Raw genomic sequence first — 20,643 nt, forward strand, 5'->3', positions numbered from 1 at the left:
TATTAGATGCAGATAGCACATAGCTCATAGTCAGATTTTGACATGAAGGGATGCTTTCATAACATACTGGGGGGAAAACAAATTTTTTTCAATTACAAGAATAAATTTGTATACCAAAGCTTTGACTACGAATAAAACAGCCCTAAACCACATCTAAATACGGTTTAAACAGAGGAAATCTGAGCTTGAGTATAAAAGTTTCAGGGAAAACTAATAACTTTAACATGATCTGCTTTTCAGGAGAAGAAGTTACTGGAGGAGCGACTCGCCGACATGACTTCAAATTTAGCAGAAGAAGAAGAAAAGTCCAAGAACTTAACTAAACTCAAGACCAAACATGAGTCTATGATCTCCGAGCTGGAGGGTCAGTGAATGCACCACGCCCATGCTCAAATGAGATTAATATTGTAGATCTGCCAGTGAACAGGATAGGTCTTTTAGAGGAAAACCAGGAGATTTGAAAATATTATAATAATAAGCTCTTCAAACTTCAACCCTTGTGAAAGCTGTACTTGTCTACTGGCGCATTTCATTTCTCTATCCTTGCTTCCTCCTCCTTGATTCCTTTCCTCGATCCTCCATTTTTCAGCTGTCAATCAGATGTGTCATATTAAGTAGTGCCCCACAGAAAACCACAGAAGGAAGGAGTAAACATGGAGGAGGCTTCAGGAGGTAGACAACAGATAAAAGGATCTAACTTTATTGGTCTCAGTGAGGAGTTTAGATCCTGTCTCCTCCTTGTGTCTCCTCCGTGAGTGGGACTTCCTCATTCATTTCCTGCAGAATGGAGGAGAATGAAGTGAGGAAAGAGAAATGAGATGCGGCCAGGCAGTTTGGTTTCACAAAAATACATTGTGCTCTATGGGAGAATTATCTCTGGGCCAGAGCTGCAGTACTACAGAGTGGCCACTAGTTAAACTTGCTTCAGCACACAGGGGCCGTACCTTAAATATGCAGTATTATAGACTGATGCAGGTAACACAGAGAAATCATAAACTATAGAGATAGAGGGCATACATTTGCTTTTCATGATGGCATAGTATGTTTTTGTTCTGTTGTTCTCAGTGCGGTTGAAGAAAGAGGAGAAGAGTCGTCAGGATGTGGAGAAGGCGAAGAAGAAGTTGGAGGCGGAGCTCGGAGAGACGCAGGAGCAGAACAACGACCTCCTTAGACAACTGGAGGAGCTGAGAGCGCAGCTTACAGCCCGGGAGGAGGAACTGCAGGCAGTCAACGCACGGTACAAGAACTTTTCAACTTTAAACCAGTTTATATTGTTATTTTCACCTCAAGAAGATAAGCACAAATATGAATACCCACATGATTTAAAGTTATTTACTGAATTTCATACATTTAGATTAAAGGTACATTATGAGAGTACGTTACCTGCTAGTCTGTTTGCAGATTCTATTTTTTGCCTTGAATGTTTTACACTATGGCATTAAACATCAAATATTTTGCCTTTGTTCAATTGTAGATGATTTTAATGGTAAGATTTTAATGGTAGCATTCTTACTGTGAGCACACTCACCTATCCACAAAGCTGACCTGTAATTTAGTTACCTGCTCCATAGCGTCCGTAGAGTTGATGCTAGACTGTGGAACATTCCAGGCAGTACAATAGCATCACCATGGAAATAAGCAGGTAGACTCTTGAAGTCTTGAAGGCTCAGAAAAAAGTTATATAGTGTACCTTTAGTACATAAACATATTCTAGTTATGATTACTCCTTAAAAAGGCTGTATGATAGTATATGGTATAAGCAACTGTAGAAATAATACCACTGTGTTGTTTTCATCTTATTATAAACTGGTTTATCCTTCAAGAATCAGAAACTGCACTGTTAGCATACTAGTTGTTGTTAGTGTTACCATGACAGCAAAACTCTGCTCTAGCCTCTAAATGTTGTTCAATTATTGTGAATAATTACAGTGCTCTGAATACATAAGATCTGTGTTTCATGTTTTTTAAATCAGGTACAGCACCTTTAACTAAGATCTATGTTTTTTCATACAGACTGGAGGAGGAGAGTTCCCAGCGTGCGCTGACAATGAAGAAGGTCCGAGAGCTGGAGGGTCTCCTGTCTGAACTGCAGGAGGACCTGGAGAAGGAAAGATCTCAGAGGAACAAAACCGAAGCCCAGAGACGAGAGTTGGAGACAGAGCTACACCATCTGAGGACCGAGCTGGAGGATAGTCTGGACACTACAGCAGCACAACAGGAGCTAAGGTCTGAGAAGTATTAGACTATGGCTGGGTTTCAGATGATTTTCCTCATCCTATAGCCCATTTTATTTATTTATTGTTTATTTGAATAGAGTCTAATTCACAAACATAGAGGGACTGGCTCCACTATCTTGCCATACCAATCTTGGCTTACAGCTTACTTACAAGTTCTACATATGGGCATAAATGAGTAGAGAGCGCTATAAAAATGAACTGTCTGGGAATTTGAGTAGTTACAAGAGGTATTTGAGCACTGACACAATTGGACAATACTGTGAAGGTGTATGGAGTTTAAAAACATGAGGAGCTTCCTAGATTACAATATATTGACATTTTGTTGTTGTGGACAGGGCAAAGCGTGAACAGGAAGTGATGATGCTGAAGAGGGCAATGGAGGATGAAGGACGTGCTCGTGAAGCTCAAATACAAGAAATGAGACAGAAACACAACCAGAGCCTGGAGGAGATGAGTGAGCAACTGGAGCAGGCCAAGAGGGTACAGAACCAGGACTAAACCAGGACTAGACCAGTACTAAACCAGAACTGAACCAGGATTAAACCAGGACTAAACCAGGACTAGACCAGGACTAAACCAGAACTAGACTGGGACTAAACCAGGACTGAACCAGGATTAGACAAGTACTAAACCAGAACTAGACCAGGACTAAACCAGGACTAGACCAGTACTAAACCGGGACTAGACCAAGACTAGACCAGGACTAAATCAGGGTCTGGAGGAGATGAGTGAGCAACTAGAGCAGGCCAAGAGGGTACAGAACCAGGACTAAACCAGGACTAAACCAGGACTGAACCAAGACTAGACCAGGACTAGACCAGGACTAAATCAGGGTCTGGAGGAGATGAGTGAGCAACTAGAGCAGGCCAAGAGGGTACAGAACCAGGACTAAACCAGGACTAAACCAGGACTAAACCAGGACTGAACCAAGACTAGACCAGGACTAAATCAGGGTCTGGAGGAGATGAGTGAGCAACTGGAGCAGGCCAAGAGGGTATAGAACCAGGACTAAACCAGGACTAAACCAGGACTAGACCAGGACTGAACCAGAACTAGACCAGTACTAAACCAGGACTGAACCAAGACTAGACCAGGACTAGACCAGGACTAAATCAGGGTCTGGAGGAGATGAGTGAGCAACTGGAGCAGGCCAAGAGGGTACAGGACCAGGACTAAATCAGGATCAAACCAGAACTGAACCCGACACTTAACTCTGCAATAACCCTTTAATGTGATTCTGTCAGGTACGTTCCAGTGTGGAGAAGACCAAGCAGGCTCTGGAGAAGGAGGCGTCTGAGATGAGAGCCGACCTCCAGTCTCTATCCAGCGCCAAACAGGAAGTGGAACACAAGAAGAAAAAGGTCGAAGGTCAACTGAGCGACCTGCAGATGAGGTTCAACGAGGGCGAGCGACAGAGGAACGAGCTGGGAGAGAGAGTCAACAAGATGGCTGTAAGTTTGGGGTCACTACGGTCTACCAAACCACAAAATGTGACTGAGTGATTGAAAAATGTTTAGTTGTGAAAATGATTTATGCAGTTAGAGTCTTTGTATCTGCTCTTAAGGGAAACTAAAGCCATTTGCTGCTTCTTCTAGTTCTTGTATCATCTCTTGGCAGTTAGTAGCTCTCCTCTGATTTCAAGGTTGGTGGTTTAAATCCAGCTCTTGGTGACATAAACATCATTGATAGAGCAATCAGATCCACTGATCCACAGGTTGGTGGTGCGATTCCAGCTCCCACAGATGAATTCTGTCCTTGGGCAAGACACTTAACCCCCCTCGTCATAAGTGTCTGCGCACACTGGTGTATGAATGTGTGTGAATGGGTGAATAGTTCCTTAACGTAAAGTGTTTGAGTGCCTTGAAGGTGAAAAGTGACCAATGACCAATTACACTTCACTGTGATTGGCTGAGTCCACCTGTCACTCACTCAGAACATGAAGGAGGCTGACCAAAAGGAGGAGTGCACTGAATAATGAAATTACACTCTCAAATTTTTTTATCAGCATACCTTGAACTTTTGTCTTATTTTCTATGTATTTGTATGTAAGTAAACCTTTCAGTGGAATCAGATAAATAAGTTTAGTATTTTAATTTTTTTTCTAAATCACTATCAATATTCAGGGTTCCCACGGTCATGGAAATCCTGGAAAAGTCATCGAAATTGCAAATGTAATTTTCCAGACCTGGAAATGTCATAGAATTTTGTAAATTCAATGAAAGTTTGGGAAAAGTCATGGAATTTTAGTATCTTTTTCACGCAACTACAGCTCTTTAAGTTCAGTTCTTTTAAGTCCTCATGAGGCTGTTATGATTATTTCTGAACGTCTGCGCCTTTTGTTTAAAAGAGACAACAATAAATGCACTGACAGGATTTGAATGTTAAAAAAACTATAATCCCAAACCATAAGGTGAGGGGAAAGAGTTAACATTTCATATTTAGGCCTGAAAGTATGATCAATTCTACACATGTAGGTGCTGTAAAGTCATGGAAAATTCACTTTAGGTCATGGAAAATGTTTTGAAAAAAAAGTTTTGAAATTTTGTCATTGAAAAACCCTGAATATTTTTATCCAATTGACGGATAAACCCTGAATCTTGGATTGAAGAAACATACTTTGCTGACATGTTTTTACCCCTTGTGTGTTTTTGCCTGTTTCAGATGGAGCTTGACTCAGTGAACAGTTTACTGAATGAAGCTGAAAGCAAAAACATCAAACTGAGCAAAGACGTGGCAAGCCTCAACTCCCAACTGCACGACGTTCAGGTACTCAATCAGTATATCTACTCTGTGAGACAATATTGACAATATTATACAGAACATTAAAGAGGCACTCAGTAACTTTTCTGGTGTGGGTTCAGCTACCTGCTTGTCTCCATGGAGATGTCATTGCTTTGCCTGGTATGTTTCACGGTTTGGCATAAAACTTATCTATCAATTAAATGTCTTTTGTTGCTTAAAAATACCTTGAAACACATATATACTTTTTTTTTGTTTTAGACAGAATAAATAAACAGCACAATAAAACAAAACAAACATTGGCCCGTTCATATATTAGACACTGATACACCCCTTTCAAAACATGCAGTCTTAATGTGAGTGGGATCGCCTCTTCACAGATATGACCTGTGACTTGGCCTGGTGATGCCAAATGCCTGTGTCCATGGTGATACATTTTATGCCATATTTTGGAAAATTTTGGGCAAAGCAATAACTCCAATCTCTGTAGCTCAGGAAGGAATCATCATGAATTGTTTCTGTGTTTCTAATGTGTTTTTTCTTTGTCCCTCCCAGGCATTGTTGGAGGAGGAGAGCCGTCAGAAGCTCAATTTCTGCGGGCGTCTGCGTCAGATGGAGGAGGAGAGGAGCAGTCTGATAGAGCAGCTGGAGGAGGAGACTGAAGCCAGACAGAGCTCAGAGAGACAACTGAGCGGACTCAACAGCCAGGTCTGAGCTATACGGCCAAAGTAACCACCAAAAGCACATAAAGATTATAGTCAGGATTAAACCAGGACTCTACAGCCAGGTCTGAACCACCAGAGATACATAAGAATAGGGTTATAGACCAGGTAAAACCAGGATAAAACCAGTTTAAATTAAAACTAACAGAGTCTAGATCCAAGACAGCAAAACAGAATTAACCCAGTACTATACTGAAACCTACTGTGTTTTGTGTTAAAGCAGCTCCAGTGGCACTCCATTTAGTTGTCTTGTGTTTGTTTGTTGCAGTTGTCAGATCTGAAGCGGCGTCTGGATGAGGCGCTCTCCTCTGTGGAGTCTTTGGAGGAGCAGAAGAAGCGTCTGCACAGAGACCTGGATCAGGCCCAGACCGAGGCCCAGGAGAAGGCCTCATCTCTGGACAAACTGGAGCGGAGCAGGGTTCGTCTGCAACAGGAGCTGGAGGATGTCCTGATGGAGCTGGAGACGCAGAGACAGCTCTCAGCCAGCCTGGACAAGAAACAGAGACGCTTCGACCAGGTGAAGGGCAGACAGAGAGTGAGGGAGCAGAGGGAGAGAGGGAGGGGGCAGAAGGAGAGAGGGAGCAGCAGATAGATGAGAAATAATCTTGGGGTTTGAAGCTTTGTTTAATAAATTTGTATGATTTCAAGCACCATTACCTGTACTTATTTTGAGTACAATTTTCTTTCTTGCCGATAAATTAGCTTGAAATAAGAACAACTGCATTCTCAGAAGCCAAATGAATTTCAATATTAAAAAAAATAGTCCAATCTTACTAAAGATAAACTAAGTTAATTTTCCACTATAGGGTCCACCACTCCATAGATAGATTATTCTCTGCTTGAAATGTTCCACAGCAAGGCATTAAATTATCTCCATGGAGACAAGCAGGTGACGCTATTGGGTCAAGTTACAGGTCCAATCTTGGGAGGGGTAAACCTGCTAGAAATTGTTATTCAAGGTATTTTTGAGCAATAAAAAATACATTTGATATAGATATGCTTAAAAACATACTCTGGCATCTTGCAATGCAGTTACATCACTTTGGAGACAAAGAGGTGTCTCCATGGACCCTCCACCACAAAAGTTTCACAGTTACATTATTTTAAGTAATTTAACTGTTATTATCTCTGCTGCAGCTTCTGTTGGAGGAGCGTGCAGTCTCGAGCAGGACTGCAGAGGAAAGAGACCGAGCGGAGGCCGAGGTGAGAGACCGAGAGACCAGGATCCTGGCCTTGACCAGGACCCTGGAGGAGACACAGGGGGCGCTACAGGATTCCGACCGCAACATGAGAAGTCTGAGGGCAGAGATGGAGGAACTGCTCAGCTCCAAGGACGATGTGGGCAGAAACGTAAGAGCCATGGTTTGAAATATAGAGGACAGATACAAATTTGGCTGTAGAATTGGCTCTTGCAGATCTGGTTTATAGTTAATATCTCTGCATTGACTGAAATTCACAATTTTTAAATCTTATCTGTAATACTGATGGTATCTTTAAGTATATCATCTTGTAATTGTAAATTATAAAGGGGTATAAATATGTAACTTTCCTCATGGTACTATAACGCAACAACATCTCAACAACATTGCTTTGCCTTTAATCTTCCACAGTATTAAACATTTCTATGAAGATGAACAGGTGACACCACACAAGTTTAATGCCACTCCAACATTAAAGGCAAAGCAATAACATCTCATAGAGACAGGCAGGTGACTGACCCTCAACCAAGTTACATAGTGCATCTTTAAGTCACTTGCTATTTTCTGTCATAATTTGAAACCACAATGTGTTTTTTGTTGTTTGTTAGGTTCACGATCTGGAGAAGGTGAAGCGCGGTCTGGAGATGATGCTGGAGGAGATGAGGACTCAGATGGAGGAGCTGGAGGATGAGCTGCAGGCCTCAGAGGACAGTAAGCTCAGAGCAGAGGTGACTCTGCAAGCTCTGAAGACACAACAGGAGAGAGAACTACAGGCCAGAGACGAAAGCGCTGAGGAGAGGAGGAGAGGACTGCTCAAACAGGTGAGAGAGAGGAAGGAAGAGGAGGGGGGAGGAGAAAGAGAGACAGAGGAGGAGAGGTTTGATGAAACAGCTGAGAGAGGAGAGGACTGCTCAAACACGTGAGAGAGGAGGAGAGGAGGGAGGAGGAGGGTGAGAGGAGAAACAGAGAGGAGAGGTCTGCTCAAACAGGTGTAAATGGGCCCTACTGCCATTTTCAAGGCAACACATTACATTACTATTAAACTTTTAAAGTAATACCTCTGAAAAATAATTTACACTAAACATGTTATCTGGTATACATGACCCTATGTTACAGCAGATTTTGATGAAGGTGTTAATAATAATGAAAAATGTGTGAAAATGCTCCCCCCTACATGTATGACCCAGGACTGCAGTAAGTATAGACGCGCTTCAGAAGATGTCTTTTTAATATAAAACAAATAGAGCATTGGTTTTCTATCATCTGTGAACACGTTCATTTAACATAAATTTACACTCACTTGACTCATTTTTGTGAGAAAATGAAAATAAATATGGCACAATGCACTTTCATCTTTTAAATAAGGTTATAAGGAAAATAAAACTATATAAAATATAAACATAATGCAGAAAATGGGCCAGTGTGAGGACAAACACAGAAAGACCATCTCCAAATCCACATTGGAAACAAAAGTTGTTGAGCACCAGGGCTGTGCAGGTCATCACATTTAAATCAAGAGTAACATTCAGTCATTTCTAATCACCAATGATCAACACGGGTCTGATGTCTTCAGCAAATCCTCGATCAGTAAAAGCATGTGGTTTAGAGCAGGGATCAGACTTTGGAGGGGGAAAAAAAAAAACTGTAGATTACATTTTGTCTTAAATGACAATGATTAAATGTTTGTCTTATTTATGTACTACAATCACAACTGAAGTATTACAATCACAACTTCCAGTCCCTAAACCTGCCTATAGAGAACACATACTTTTCTTGTGAAAGCTCAGAACCTCTAGTCCTCCCACCCTGAGCTGCAGAGGCTGCATTAGCACTGCTTCATGACTGGCTGCGGCTGCTGGGGTTTAGGTAGTGACCATTCAGATCAGAGAGAGGCATTTTAGGTTTAAACCAAATGAATTACAGCATTGAAACTGGCAACACAAATGAGAGTCATGTGAGGCTGATTTTGCTTTTTGATTGGATAATTGCCGTGAGAACCAAAACACCAAATAAAATAAATAAATGGGACATCATGTCCAATGTTTTTGTAATTAACAATAAATTGGCATTGGAACTGTACATATGTACAAGAGGCAGCTTTGTGTGCGTTTGTGCTGAGGTCCAAAATCAGGGCGAGTATTCCGTTGTGTTCTGTCCCAGTCTGTTCTGGTTCTGATATGATCCACGTTGGTTGATGAAGACATGAGCAGCCAAAATCTCCTTTGATGGGTTTTCACAGTCTGAGTTTTCATTTTCGCTCTGATCCTCAGTCACAGGCACCTCCAGGAGCTCTTCCATCTGACTCTGCCACCTGCGCCTGTACGAGCAGTGAGGGCATGTCTGACTGAAGGAAAGCAACAGCCCCCTCCTGCGACGCTTTACTTTACAGTGTTTGGTGCAAATCGGGCATCTCTCAAACAACTCTCTGAGGCTGCTCGCGGAAACTATATATTTGGCATCACCGTATTCAGATTCCAAGTCACTGTCCAAAAACAAAAAAGAATACATAAATTAAACATTATAAGATATAGTTCAAGTGGTGGAAAATACAACTCCATAAACTCCACAAACGTGACATCTTAGATCTTATAGTTTAAGACCTTTCAACTGACAACAATCACATCTTTGGGACTGAATAATGGCACCACGCTCTGAAACTAAAGCAATTTCACCTTTGTTTAGTTATACTGACTGAAAACATTGAACTTTGAGCTAGTTTTTGTTTTATGTGGATAGGCCCAGTAATTACAAAGATATTAACCATAAACCAGGGCAAAATATCTGCATTTCTGTCATCAGTAAACCCTACATGACTTGATTGTTGTCCGTTTAAAAAAGGACTTTTAAACCAAGATTAACACGTCAGCTTTGTGTGTTTTAGAATGTGAATGCAGTCTAAAATGGTTATTATTTGTATTTACTGACTTTCACCCCTGCACAGTTCAGACTTCAGAGAAACATTTTTACTTGAATGAATATTAAATCTCACCTCTGGTCAGATGCATCAGAGTCTCGCGGCTCGTACATGGAGTTATGAGGAAGTAATGGATCTGAAATGTGCTCCTCCTCTTCCTCCTCTTTCACACAGATCCGTTTAGCAGCAGGACCCTTATCTGACTCATGGTTGGCTCTGTTTACTGCAGCAGACGACTGTATTTGCCCGATCTGCTCTAAAATACTTGTGCCTTTACGGATGCTTTTGTCAGTAGCTTGAATACCTGTACAAAAAAACAAAACATTGTAGAAATTAGTGTTGTCAGGATAGTAAAATTTCAACCTCTATTTCGATACTAAGGAATTGATGCAATACTCAGTACTAATGACAATAAAACAACAAAGATGAAAAATGCTCCTTTTTAAGTAACAGAATGTAATTTTCAGCAAAATAATGTGATTTAGTTTCGATACTAGTTTTTATATTGATTAGAAAACAAGAAAAGAGTTGGAGCAAATACAAAAGTGGCTATGTTTACAGGCACACTGGCAATCTGATCATAATCTGATTTCTGGAGTTATCAGATTAGTGAAAATTCATGTTACACCGGATGTGAGTAATCTGATTTCTTTCTGATTGTTCACACCTGTGCAAAAATGACAAACTAAAGTGGCAAAGACAAAATGAGAGAGAAAATGTTAAAAGGTTATTTTAAAATGGATTTCACTTTGTCTTCCAAATACAACAGTAATTTCATAAATCTTTAGACAATCACATGTCACCAAGTGATTTTGATGATCAGATTTCTCTCTACTGTAAATAGACACCAAAATCAGATCAAATTATTGGGCTGCCTGATTATTCTTTTTATCTGATTGGGTACATTTACATGAGCAGTGAATGTGTATTGATTGCGTGATGTATTGATATAGCGATTTGTAGTTCAGAAAATAAAAACATACCTTTACTGCGATGGTATCGTAATGTTCCAGCTGATAACTGCGTACCCACTGATCTCTTGGTTGGGATGACAACAGGCTCCTCAGACCACTGACCAAAACAAATCCAACTGTTACAGTCCCTGACAAAAGTCTTGTCGCTTATCCATTTTGTAGAAACAAAAGCTTATAACCTGACTTTAAATTAATCGATTGGTTTTACAAATGTCTCATATGAAAGCTAAAACCCTCCCAAATTATGCTCAATATACTAAAATAAATTTGCTTCGCTGAAGAAAGATTGATCATTTAATGAACACAGAAAGGTCAGATTTTGGCAAGACGAAAGTCTTGTCACCTACAGAAAATTGAACAAATAATTTACTTCAAATACAAAAATATGTTGCATAATGTCAGAGAATTAAGTAGTGGTGCTGTGAGATCCATATTTAATATCTTGTATGACTTCCATGAGCTTGAAGGACTGCATCCATGCGGTTCAACAATGATTCATACAATTTGTTGATGAAGTCATCAGGAATAGCAAAGAATGCAGTCTTACATGCCTCCCAGAGTTCATCAAGATTCTTTGGTTTTGCCTTCCATGCTTCCTCTTTCATTCTACCCCAGACATGCTCAATGATGTTCATGTCTGGTGACTGGGCTAGCCAGTCCTGGAGCACCTTGATCTTCTTCGCCTTGAGAAACTTTGATGTAGAGATAGAAGTATGCGATGAAGCACCATCCTGCTGCAAAATTTGACCCCTTTTATGATTGGGAATGTAAGAGGTAGCTAATACTTGATATTTTAGGCTACTGATATTGCCTTCCACCCTGCAAATGTCTCACACACCCCCATACTGGATGTAACCCCAGACCATGATTTTTCCGCCACCAAACTTAACTGTTTTCTGGGTGAATCTTGGATCCATGCGGGCTCCAGTAGGTCTCCTGCAATATTTGCGGCACCTGTGATGTAATTCAACCGAGGATTCATCTGAGAAATCCACCTTCTGCCACTTTTCCAGTGTCCATCCTTTTAGCAGGCTGTGGGCCTTGGCAAATGCCACACGGTTTTTTAATTGCCTTTTGTTTAGTGCTGGTTTCTGTGCACTGATTTGACCATGGAGGCCATTTCGAGACAGAATTCTACAAACTGTTCTGGTTGACACAGGGACTTGAGGTGACCAGGCCTGGTGGAGCTCTGCTGCAGTGGAAAAGGGGCTGGCCTTGGATTTTTGAATCAACAAACGGTCCTCCCGAGCAGTTGTCTTGCGGGGTCTGCCGGACCTGGGCTTGTCAAAAACATCTCCAGTCATTTCAGATCTTTTTCTTATTCTTTGTACTTGACGCTGAGACACATTGAAGGTGTCAGCCACCTCAGCAGTGGATCTGGTCTTCAGCCTCTTGATAATTAACGCTTTGGTCTCAGGGTGGATCTTAGGCATGTTGTCAGAGGTCAAGTTGCAGTTGATGTGAAGGTCTGGTGTGCTGGGGTTCCTTTTATACACACCCACTAATTGATTGATCAGTAACTGATCACAGGTGAGGCTGTAATCTAGAGGGCCGTTCACACCAAAGCGTCAAAAAACGCCTTGACGCCTCTATTTGGACGCCTTTTCATTTGAGTTTAGACGCGCGTCTTTGACGCCGTGGACGAACGGGACAAAAATACTTAACGCGCATCCGTTGCCCTGGAAACAAGAGCCCGGTCCCGGTCTTTTCCCGAAACAATGTCAGACCAGACTGAGAGAGTGTTTTTATGGCATAAAACATCAGCGGAGGAGATCGGGTCGACGACTGGGGCGTATATATATTTATACTCCGCTAATGACACTGGATCAGTCCCGGTCTAGTCCTGGTCTAATACCGGTCTAGTCCTGGTCTAATCACGGTCTAGTCCCGGTCTATTCAAGGTCTAGTCCTTGTTTAGTCTCGGTCTAGTCTCGGTTTAGTCCTTGTTTAGTCCCGGTCTAGTCCTGGTTTGGTCCCGGTCTAGTCTCGATTTACTCCCGGTCTAGTCCTTGTTTAGTCCCGGTCTAGTCCTCGCGATCGGCTCGGTGATTGTGGCGTATATATTTATGCTCCGCTCATGTTTGTGCCTCTCGCTCTGGTTCTCGGGCCTTACTTCCTGATAATGACGTCGCTGCGTCACTGAATACTCGTCCCTGATTGGTTGACGCGGCGCGTCTGACGCGAAAAGTTCAGCATTTTCAACTTCTTGACCGCTGACGCCAAAACGCTCAAGACGCGCCGCGCTGACGCCGAAGACGCGCAGCAAAAATGCATCATTTGACAAGGCGACAAGACTTTTGTCTTGCCAAAATCTGACCTTTCTGTGTTCATTAAATGATCAATCTTTCTTCAGTGAAGCAAATTTATTTTAGTATATTGAGCATAATTTGGGAGGGTTTTAGCTTTCATATGAGACATTTCTAAAACCAATCCATTAATTTAGTCAGGTTATAAGCTTTTGTTTCTACAAAATGGATAAGCAACAAGACTTTTGTCAGCGACTGTAGAAAGGTGTAAAATTACTTTGGAGTTTGTTCAAAATCACCCTATGGGATTTTAATCATGTGACAATACTTATCCCTCTGCATTAGCTCACTTAAGAGTTGTGTTTTTAGTGATTCAAGCATGTTTGAGTAATCTTGCTTTCTAATGCTAATGAGAATGTATCTTTTCACCTCCCCCCTATTTCTGGTCACTATGAGAGGACTGGAGTTGTCAGTTCTGCATTTTTACAGGAAGTAGATTGTCCCATTTCTACTATCCCATTTCTACTATCAAACCATTTTTCCTCAACATTGCGTTTTAAAATGAACAAATACAAAATGGAAATCTACTTATGTTGTGCTAGAAAAATCATATATCTTCTATAAACGGGGTCTAAATAGTCAGTTCTTTCAGTAATAATGTAGCCTGGGCTGTACATTTACTATAATACAAGTCATTTAAATTGATCAATGTAATTTAGCAGTCGCTGCAGTTTAACCTACCCATTCAGGTTTGATTAGCGGAGGAACATCTTTTATTGTCGGGATAGCAGTGGATTTTAGACTCAGACGGCTTATTCTTCCACTCTCGTATAAATCTTTGTTCATAAAGCAGTCGTCTGTGAAATGTCGAGCACAAACAAAGGCGTTTCTGGGAGATATTTCGCCGAAAACGAATACAGACCATTTCTGTCGAATCGTCTCATCATTAGGAAACTTAAACATGACGGATCCTCGACACCCAAAGGCACATTTTCTCCATCCGGACATTTTGCCATAGGCTTAAATAACGATACGAAGCAAAAACGTGTCCGTAAAGCGGGTAAAGCGATAGCGAAAGTGATTTAATTTCAATCGAGCGCTCCTGAGTAGGCGTATGTGTTTACTTCCGGGTTCAGTGCTCTGTTCCGGTTACGTACGGACGTGGGCAGAATATAAATACACATTAATTAATTATTATTTTTATTTTATAGTTTAATTAAAAATACCATTGACGTTATTATTGTACACTATTTGTGATTTTTTTTCATCTTTTAAAATTATTTATTTAACCCACAGAGTGTCATAGAATTTTATCAGGCATAACGTAAAATAAAAGGCAAGTATCAATATTTTAGATAACCGCCCAGTGTTCTGTCGAAATGGGCTGCCCTGACCAAATGAGCTACCAGCAGCTTAAATCAACAGTGATGTCTGTCAATTCACACTACCCTGTCGAAATAAGTGATTTTCCGTTTTTCCGTTTACAGTTGTATAGATCCAATAAAGCCTAACCTCCTCAATTTTACAACATATTTCTTTGGGTTAGAAACAGCAGGTTTGATTCTGTTTGCACACGGTGATCACACTTTAAACCTTTGTTATCTCCAGTTTCAAATATGCAAATATGGATATGCGTAGGTAGTTCATTTTGACAGTTGTATTATGCTATCAAATAGAGCTCCGACTAAAGGTAGCACATATCAACAGGTCTATTTAGCCATCGAATAATGCTCTTACTGTAGAATCACCATTATTTACTCATTCATATGATTTTGGATAGAAGTAGCTCATTTCGACAGGCTTATAAGTTCTATCAAATAAGGCTCCCACTTCAGCACATTCTGACAGCCCACTTGAGCCATCAAATAATGACTGTAATGTCATGGCCATCATAAGTAAGAGAAAAGTTGTTGCAGGCTTGACTGCATTATATCCCTAATACATTTACATGAGCCCAAATGTCATTAAACATATGTGAATGGAGTTTAATGAAGATGCTTACTTTTATTCACAAGTGCAAAGAATTGATTAATGCATCTTGTAAACAAGAGAATCATAACAATTTCTTTTTTTTTTTTTTTTGCTTACACTACAATAGCACTCTATACATTTACCTTTATGCTTTGCAATGGCTGTGCAGCAGCCAAAGATCTTCCAGTCTTCTGGCATCTGTCACATTCTGAGACCTTTAAGAAAACAACTGTTAATTGTCATGATAAACTAATTAATTAGATTCTAATCTAATTGGCTGAACTAAATGAGTCCATAACATAATACAGAAATAAATCACATCAAACACATACCCATCTGTCAATATCAACAGACATGCCAAGCCAGTAAAATCTGGAGCAGATTGCTGATCGAGTTTTAATGATCCCTGCATGCCCCCCAACTGGAGAGGAATGGAATTCACTGAAAAGTGACCTTGCTTCTGTCCTGGTATGGATCACTCTTCTATTTCCATAGAAGAGCTGTCCTTCTGCAGTGAACAATCACAAAGTCATAAACAACAATGTTTTCTGAGACATGCACATTTGAATAGCCCTTTCCCTACTTACCCTTTATTGTAAACTTCTGAGCATATCTCTTCAAGCTCAACTTCTGAGATTTATTATATCCATCTGGGTATTTCCCCCTAGACAGGTAATCAAAAACCTCGTTGCATCTCTCCATAGCTATATTTGCCTTCACAAATGTAACCACTGTGAAACTGAAAATAAAACACATTTTTGTAAAACCCACATTCAGACAGTAAAAATAAGACTATGTAAGTATTTTTTACAGGAGGGTAGTTCTTTAGTTTTCCAAACCTATCCTACTCATTTATAGAAGCATAATTTATTTCATACAAGTGTAGGCGTAGGTGTAGGCTAATTTTAACGTCCGTTGAATTAAATTGAACAATAAACTACACACCACTAACAGTAAAGTGACCCAGGTATTTAACGATAACATCATAGGCTGCTGTATGAGTTTCCTAATATAATATAGTGATATTTTATTTATACAGTGCCTTTCTAAACAAAGTTACAGCATTTTCTACACATGGAAACACAATAAAATACGATGTAATCAAAATGATAACGATAAAATTAAATATTCAATCCAAACTATTCAGTCATTTAACGTGGGCATTTTTGATTTCTGTTATATCTTGCAAAAAGGAAAAACAGGCACAACAGAGGCACAGAGCTCGTTCTACAGCTCCTTTAATGATGTTACAGTATGGATTCTCAGCACAAGTGACATACAGGCAAAAAACATCTTACTAGCGTAAGTAGCGTCTATCAGAGAGTTTCTGAGTCTGAGCGTCTAAGAGTCAAACCAAAGCCTTTGTATTGTTCATTTATAAATGTTGTCTTTAGCTCATAGTTTTACCTCGGGAGTTTCCGGAGTTTCTGCAATTTGTATCATAAAGCAGAGTAGCAAGCTTCATTCAGGGTTTCTGAACATAACATTTTGGAATTTAGTTGTAGCAAAATGAGTAAAATAAGATCAGTGTTCACAGTATTCTGCCGCAAATCTAACCCTCACATGTCGTTGCTTACGTGCTTCATTGGTCAAAATATACAATAAAACCAATACAGTTTTAAAATGTTACTCACTTGCGTCGTCAGTGTTGAACCCAACTCTACTTCTGTCTCGGGAGCTCAAATCGACGGCATTTAAACCATGGATCTAGTTTTATGATTCCAACTCGGACAGCGCTTAGGGGTCGTGCGCATGTGTGCGCATGCGCAGCAGCGCTAGGTAGCTCAAAATGACGGGTAGGCTGTTTTGACAGGACACCGGGTTACGTAGAGACGTGGGCGGAGCTATAAATTTTTTATAGCTTTATTATTTTTTATACTTTTCATAATTTAAAATATTTTATGTATTTAACTCATAGAGTGTCATAGAATTTGACCAGGCAAAACGTAAAATAAAGTACCAAATATTTCAGATAGTCACCCATAAATCATGAAATTGATTAAATTACATTAAGGTGAACACCAGAAAATAAACTGTGTGCACTAATCAATTAGAAAATATGCATATACTATTATACTAAGTCATACATTATTAGTACTTAAATCATCTATAGTGCAGACTATTCATAGGATTTGAGTGTCTGAGTATAAGGATAAGGATTTTAGTGATATAGTATAGTATATGTAGATATATACAGTAGTTGTGAGTTTTTTTATTCTGTTGCATTGTTTTTAAAATGAGTTTGCTTCAACTTAATTTGGCTTTGTTAAAGCAAAACCATCTACCATTAATATGGCTTTGTGAAAGTGCCAGTGATATGAGATAGAAACTTATAAACAGTAACAGGGCAAACGCAGTGCTGTAGTGGATAAAAACAGGACTACTCAAAAACAACTCTTATGCTAATGATGTGTTGAAAACACTGTAACGGGGTTTAAAGCTCATAAATGTGCTTAATACTTAGTACATCTCCTCAGAGTTGCAAGTCTCAATGTGTATGATTAATTATGTTTTTGTATCTAAGGTTCGAGAGCTGGAGGAGGAGCTGGAGGATGAGAAGAAACAGAGAAATCAGGCTTCTGCAGCGAAGAAGAAGCTGGAGTCAGAGCTGAGGAGCACCGAGGAGCAACTGGAGGTGGCCACCAGGGGGCGTGAGGAGGCTGCCAAACAGTTCAGAAAGATGCAGGTAAAAGTCAATCATGATCACACATCAGCAAATTCACAGTTTAGCAAGTGTAAGGCTGCTTAAAGTAACATCTACAAGAGTTAAAAATATATATACATTTCTAATACTTGTTTTGATATGTTTTAATTATTTTTGCTTTAGACGTGTACAAATTTCCATTTTAATTGCTCTAAGTCTACATTTTTTTCTATAGTTAAGTAGTTGTATCAAGTGTAGTTTTTCTACTCTACTAACAAACTGTTATATCAGAAATGAGAAAAAAAAAATACATGAAATATTTAAAAACATAATGAACATCCAAAAATCAACAATATGTCATTTTCAAGAAGTAGAAATAGAAAGCTAAAACCATACTTTGGAATATTCTCCATGTAGATAGATATTTTTTATGTCATACTGTAGAATATTAAAACCAAAGGAACAAAGGCCAAATAAGAGTCAGGTTTGTGGAGATGCAAGCTCACAGTATTGATGCTTGTATTTTTATTGGTTAAAAAGTCACATGCTGGGACTTTATAAATGCATTGTTCCAGGGCCAGTTGAAGGACCTGCAGAGGGAGCTGGACGAGTCGGTTGTGGCCCACAGAGAAGTGTCGTCTTCGGCTCGAGAAACAGAGAGAAGACTGAAGGCTGCGGAGGCCGAGCTCACACAACTGCACGAGGTCTGGACCAGGACTAGACCAGCAACTAAACAAGGACTAAACCAGGGACAAGACCAGAGACAAGATTAGGGGCAAGACGAGGGACCAGGACTAAATAAACCCTAAATCAGGACAGCAGTAAATAAAAATTTAAACTGGAGCTAAACCAGCACTAGACCAAGGATACATTGGACCTAAGGAATTGACTTAATGACCTAATTAAGAGTAACTGGCCCTTCAAACTGGGACTAAATGTAAGCCTAACAGAGTCTGATGTAAAGATCTAAATAAGCCTTTTGCTTTTCTCTTTTGTTCACACTTTTCAGATGCTGTCTGTGGCTGAACGAGCTCGGAAACAGGCGGAGGGAGAGAGAGATGAGCTGCAAGAAGAGCTGACCTCCAACTCCTCTGGAAAGTAGGAAACTGGATTATTTACGTTATTTAAAGGGTCTAACAAGGGACTAAATCCAGAAAATACAACTAATCCTGGACTAAAAGCTAATACTAAATTTAATATTCGCTTGGTCAGTATGTAACTTTTCTGATGGAGGTTCAGCCACCATGGAGACTGGAACTTTCCAAGCAAAGCAATACAGAATGACATTTATTTAATAACAGTTTTTAATATCTCAAACATACCTTGAAACTTATGCAGTGTTACCGTCAACAGGCTTACCTTTCCACAGATTTGACCTGTAGTTTAGCCACAGATTTCCCCTGTCTCCATGGAGATAAACAAGTTAAATGCCACACTGGTCAGGATGGACAGATAACAGTAGCCTGATTCATCAGCTGGTTTCACTTTGTAGAAATTGTCTGATCGTCTTGCAGCATTAGGATTCATTCGCTCGATGGTAGGCGGATACTTTTTTTCATTTAACCAATTGCTGGTATTTGGTTGTGACATATGTAATGCGCCGCTAACGGGGATAACTAGTATTTTAAGCTTTTCCCAAATCCCGTAGGAAGAAGGACAATAACGTTCTTAACTTAACTTTAAATCCTCGATCTTGGGAATCGTTGCCAACACAGAATGTATGGGTCTTCGCTGATTGGCTGGTGCCTGAACTCTTACTACCAGGGTTTTTGCGAACCGTCTAGTATATTCTGATTCCTGACCTAGTCGGTGGCGAGAAATGAAATTGAGCGGAGGCACTAGGGACGCCAGCCTGGCTAAGATAGCAGACACTCCACCAGAAAACATTACCTGGTGTCCCTTTAAGTTGAATTGGGTTAGACAGATTTATTAAACCTGGTCCTGGATTATTGGATTTTTGTCAGGTCTGTATTTGGTGAAGAGAGGCGGCGTTTTGAGAGTCGGATCTCTCAGCTCGAGGAGGAACTGGAGGAGGAGCAGAACAACGTGGAGAGTCTGAACGAAAGACTGCGCAAGTCACAACAAATGGTACAAAAATACATAAAGACTATGTCTAGAATATAACTTAAACATGATTTATCTGTGTCTAAATGTGTCTCTTGAATAGAAAATTACATTAGTCACTTAATATTACAATTAAGTCTATGAGAAAAATCAAGAGGAAATTTACATTCTGGAACCTTAATGGGCAGATCCGTATATTATAAATCCCTCTTTTATGTGACTTTACAAATAAGCTGTTGATCCACTCTAGTGTTCTCTCCTCTCTGACCTTCGACCTGTGTTGTCTCAGGTGGAGCAGCTCGGGGCAGACCTGGCCTCAGAGCGTCTCTCGTCTCAGGGCAGAGAGTCGTCACGGCAACAGCTGGACAAACAGAACAGGGAGCTGAAAGCACGGCTGCAGGAGCTGGAGGGACAGGGCCGCTCCAAACTCAAGGCCTCTGTCGCCGCCCTGGAGGCCAAACTGAGAGACGCACAAGAGCAGCTGGAGGCAGAGAGCAGGTGAAACACTGGCAGAAGTGGCCTGGGTTTGATCTTTTAAAATGATTTGGGTCAGGGTTTCCCAATGTGAGGTCCACAGGCAAAACTTGGAGCTCTAGGGAGTCTAGATTGGTCCACAAAGGCAAGCTGAGACAGATTTGTTTTATTCTTTTATTCCAAATTTTGCTGTAGTTGCAAGCAAAACCAACCAAGTGTATTGCCCTAAAACACACCCTAACCCTAATTTACTCAGAAATGTTTTTGCAGTTTTCAGACAAACTTGTATAAAAAACATAATTTGGGGCGACAGTAGATTATTTGGTAGGATGTTTGTCCACTGACCCACAGGTTGGCGGTGTGATTTCAGCTCCCACAGATTAATGCAGTCATTGTGTACTTGAGCAAAGCACTTAACCCACTTTGCCCCCAGTGTCTGTGTACACTGGTGTATAAATC

General features: G+C 40.3%; 2 protein-coding genes across 5 annotated transcripts in view; one reads left to right on the top strand and one right to left on the bottom strand.

Annotated features, from left to right (window-relative positions):
* LOC110161129 (myosin-11-like) overlaps window positions 1–20,643 on the top strand; it is a 49,242-nt gene that overhangs the window by 22,686 nt on the left and 5,913 nt on the right. For both annotated transcript variants that reach the window (XM_055152629.1, XM_055152630.1), the window contains exons 26-40: window positions 241–364; window positions 1,066–1,237; window positions 2,014–2,226; window positions 2,573–2,717; window positions 3,482–3,688; window positions 4,899–5,003; window positions 5,532–5,684; window positions 5,967–6,215; window positions 6,836–7,048; window positions 7,506–7,718; window positions 17,527–17,688; window positions 18,222–18,350; window positions 18,656–18,744; window positions 19,611–19,734; window positions 20,000–20,208. In XM_055152629.1, the coding sequence (XP_055008604.1) occupies window positions 241–364; window positions 1,066–1,237; window positions 2,014–2,226; window positions 2,573–2,717; window positions 3,482–3,688; window positions 4,899–5,003; window positions 5,532–5,684; window positions 5,967–6,215; window positions 6,836–7,048; window positions 7,506–7,718; window positions 17,527–17,688; window positions 18,222–18,350; window positions 18,656–18,744; window positions 19,611–19,734; window positions 20,000–20,208 (2,507 nt within the window). The remainder of the gene's footprint in view (window positions 1–240; window positions 365–1,065; window positions 1,238–2,013; window positions 2,227–2,572; window positions 2,718–3,481; window positions 3,689–4,898; window positions 5,004–5,531; window positions 5,685–5,966; window positions 6,216–6,835; window positions 7,049–7,505; window positions 7,719–17,526; window positions 17,689–18,221; window positions 18,351–18,655; window positions 18,745–19,610; window positions 19,735–19,999; window positions 20,209–20,643) is intronic.
* LOC110161145 (uncharacterized) lies at window positions 8,108–16,750 on the bottom strand. Of its 3 annotated transcripts, XM_055152632.1 has the most exons (7): window positions 16,637–16,750; window positions 15,590–15,741; window positions 15,335–15,510; window positions 15,146–15,217; window positions 10,795–10,882; window positions 9,887–10,115; window positions 8,108–9,379 (listed from the first exon to the last, which is right to left on the bottom strand). In XM_055152632.1, the coding sequence occupies exons 2-7, from the start codon at window positions 15,702–15,704 to the stop codon at window positions 9,025–9,027; spliced, it is 1,035 nt and encodes a 344-aa protein (XP_055008607.1). In that variant the 5' UTR covers window positions 15,705–15,741; window positions 16,637–16,750; the 3' UTR covers window positions 8,108–9,024. The 3 variants fall into 3 exon arrangements, with proteins under 3 accessions (XP_055008607.1, XP_020781522.1, XP_055008606.1); XM_020925863.2 differs by lacking the exons at window positions 15,146–15,217; window positions 15,335–15,510; window positions 15,590–15,741; window positions 16,637–16,750 and adding an exon at window positions 13,773–14,179; XM_055152631.1 differs by lacking the exons at window positions 15,146–15,217; window positions 15,335–15,510; window positions 15,590–15,741; window positions 16,637–16,750 and adding an exon at window positions 11,676–13,123.

Source organism: Boleophthalmus pectinirostris, unplaced genomic scaffold (genome assembly GCF_026225935.1).
Source record: "Boleophthalmus pectinirostris isolate CB_2022bp ecotype Guang Dong unplaced genomic scaffold, ASM2622593v1 HiC_scaffold_17, whole genome shotgun sequence".
NCBI lineage: Eukaryota > Metazoa > Chordata > Actinopteri > Gobiiformes > Gobiidae > Boleophthalmus > Boleophthalmus pectinirostris.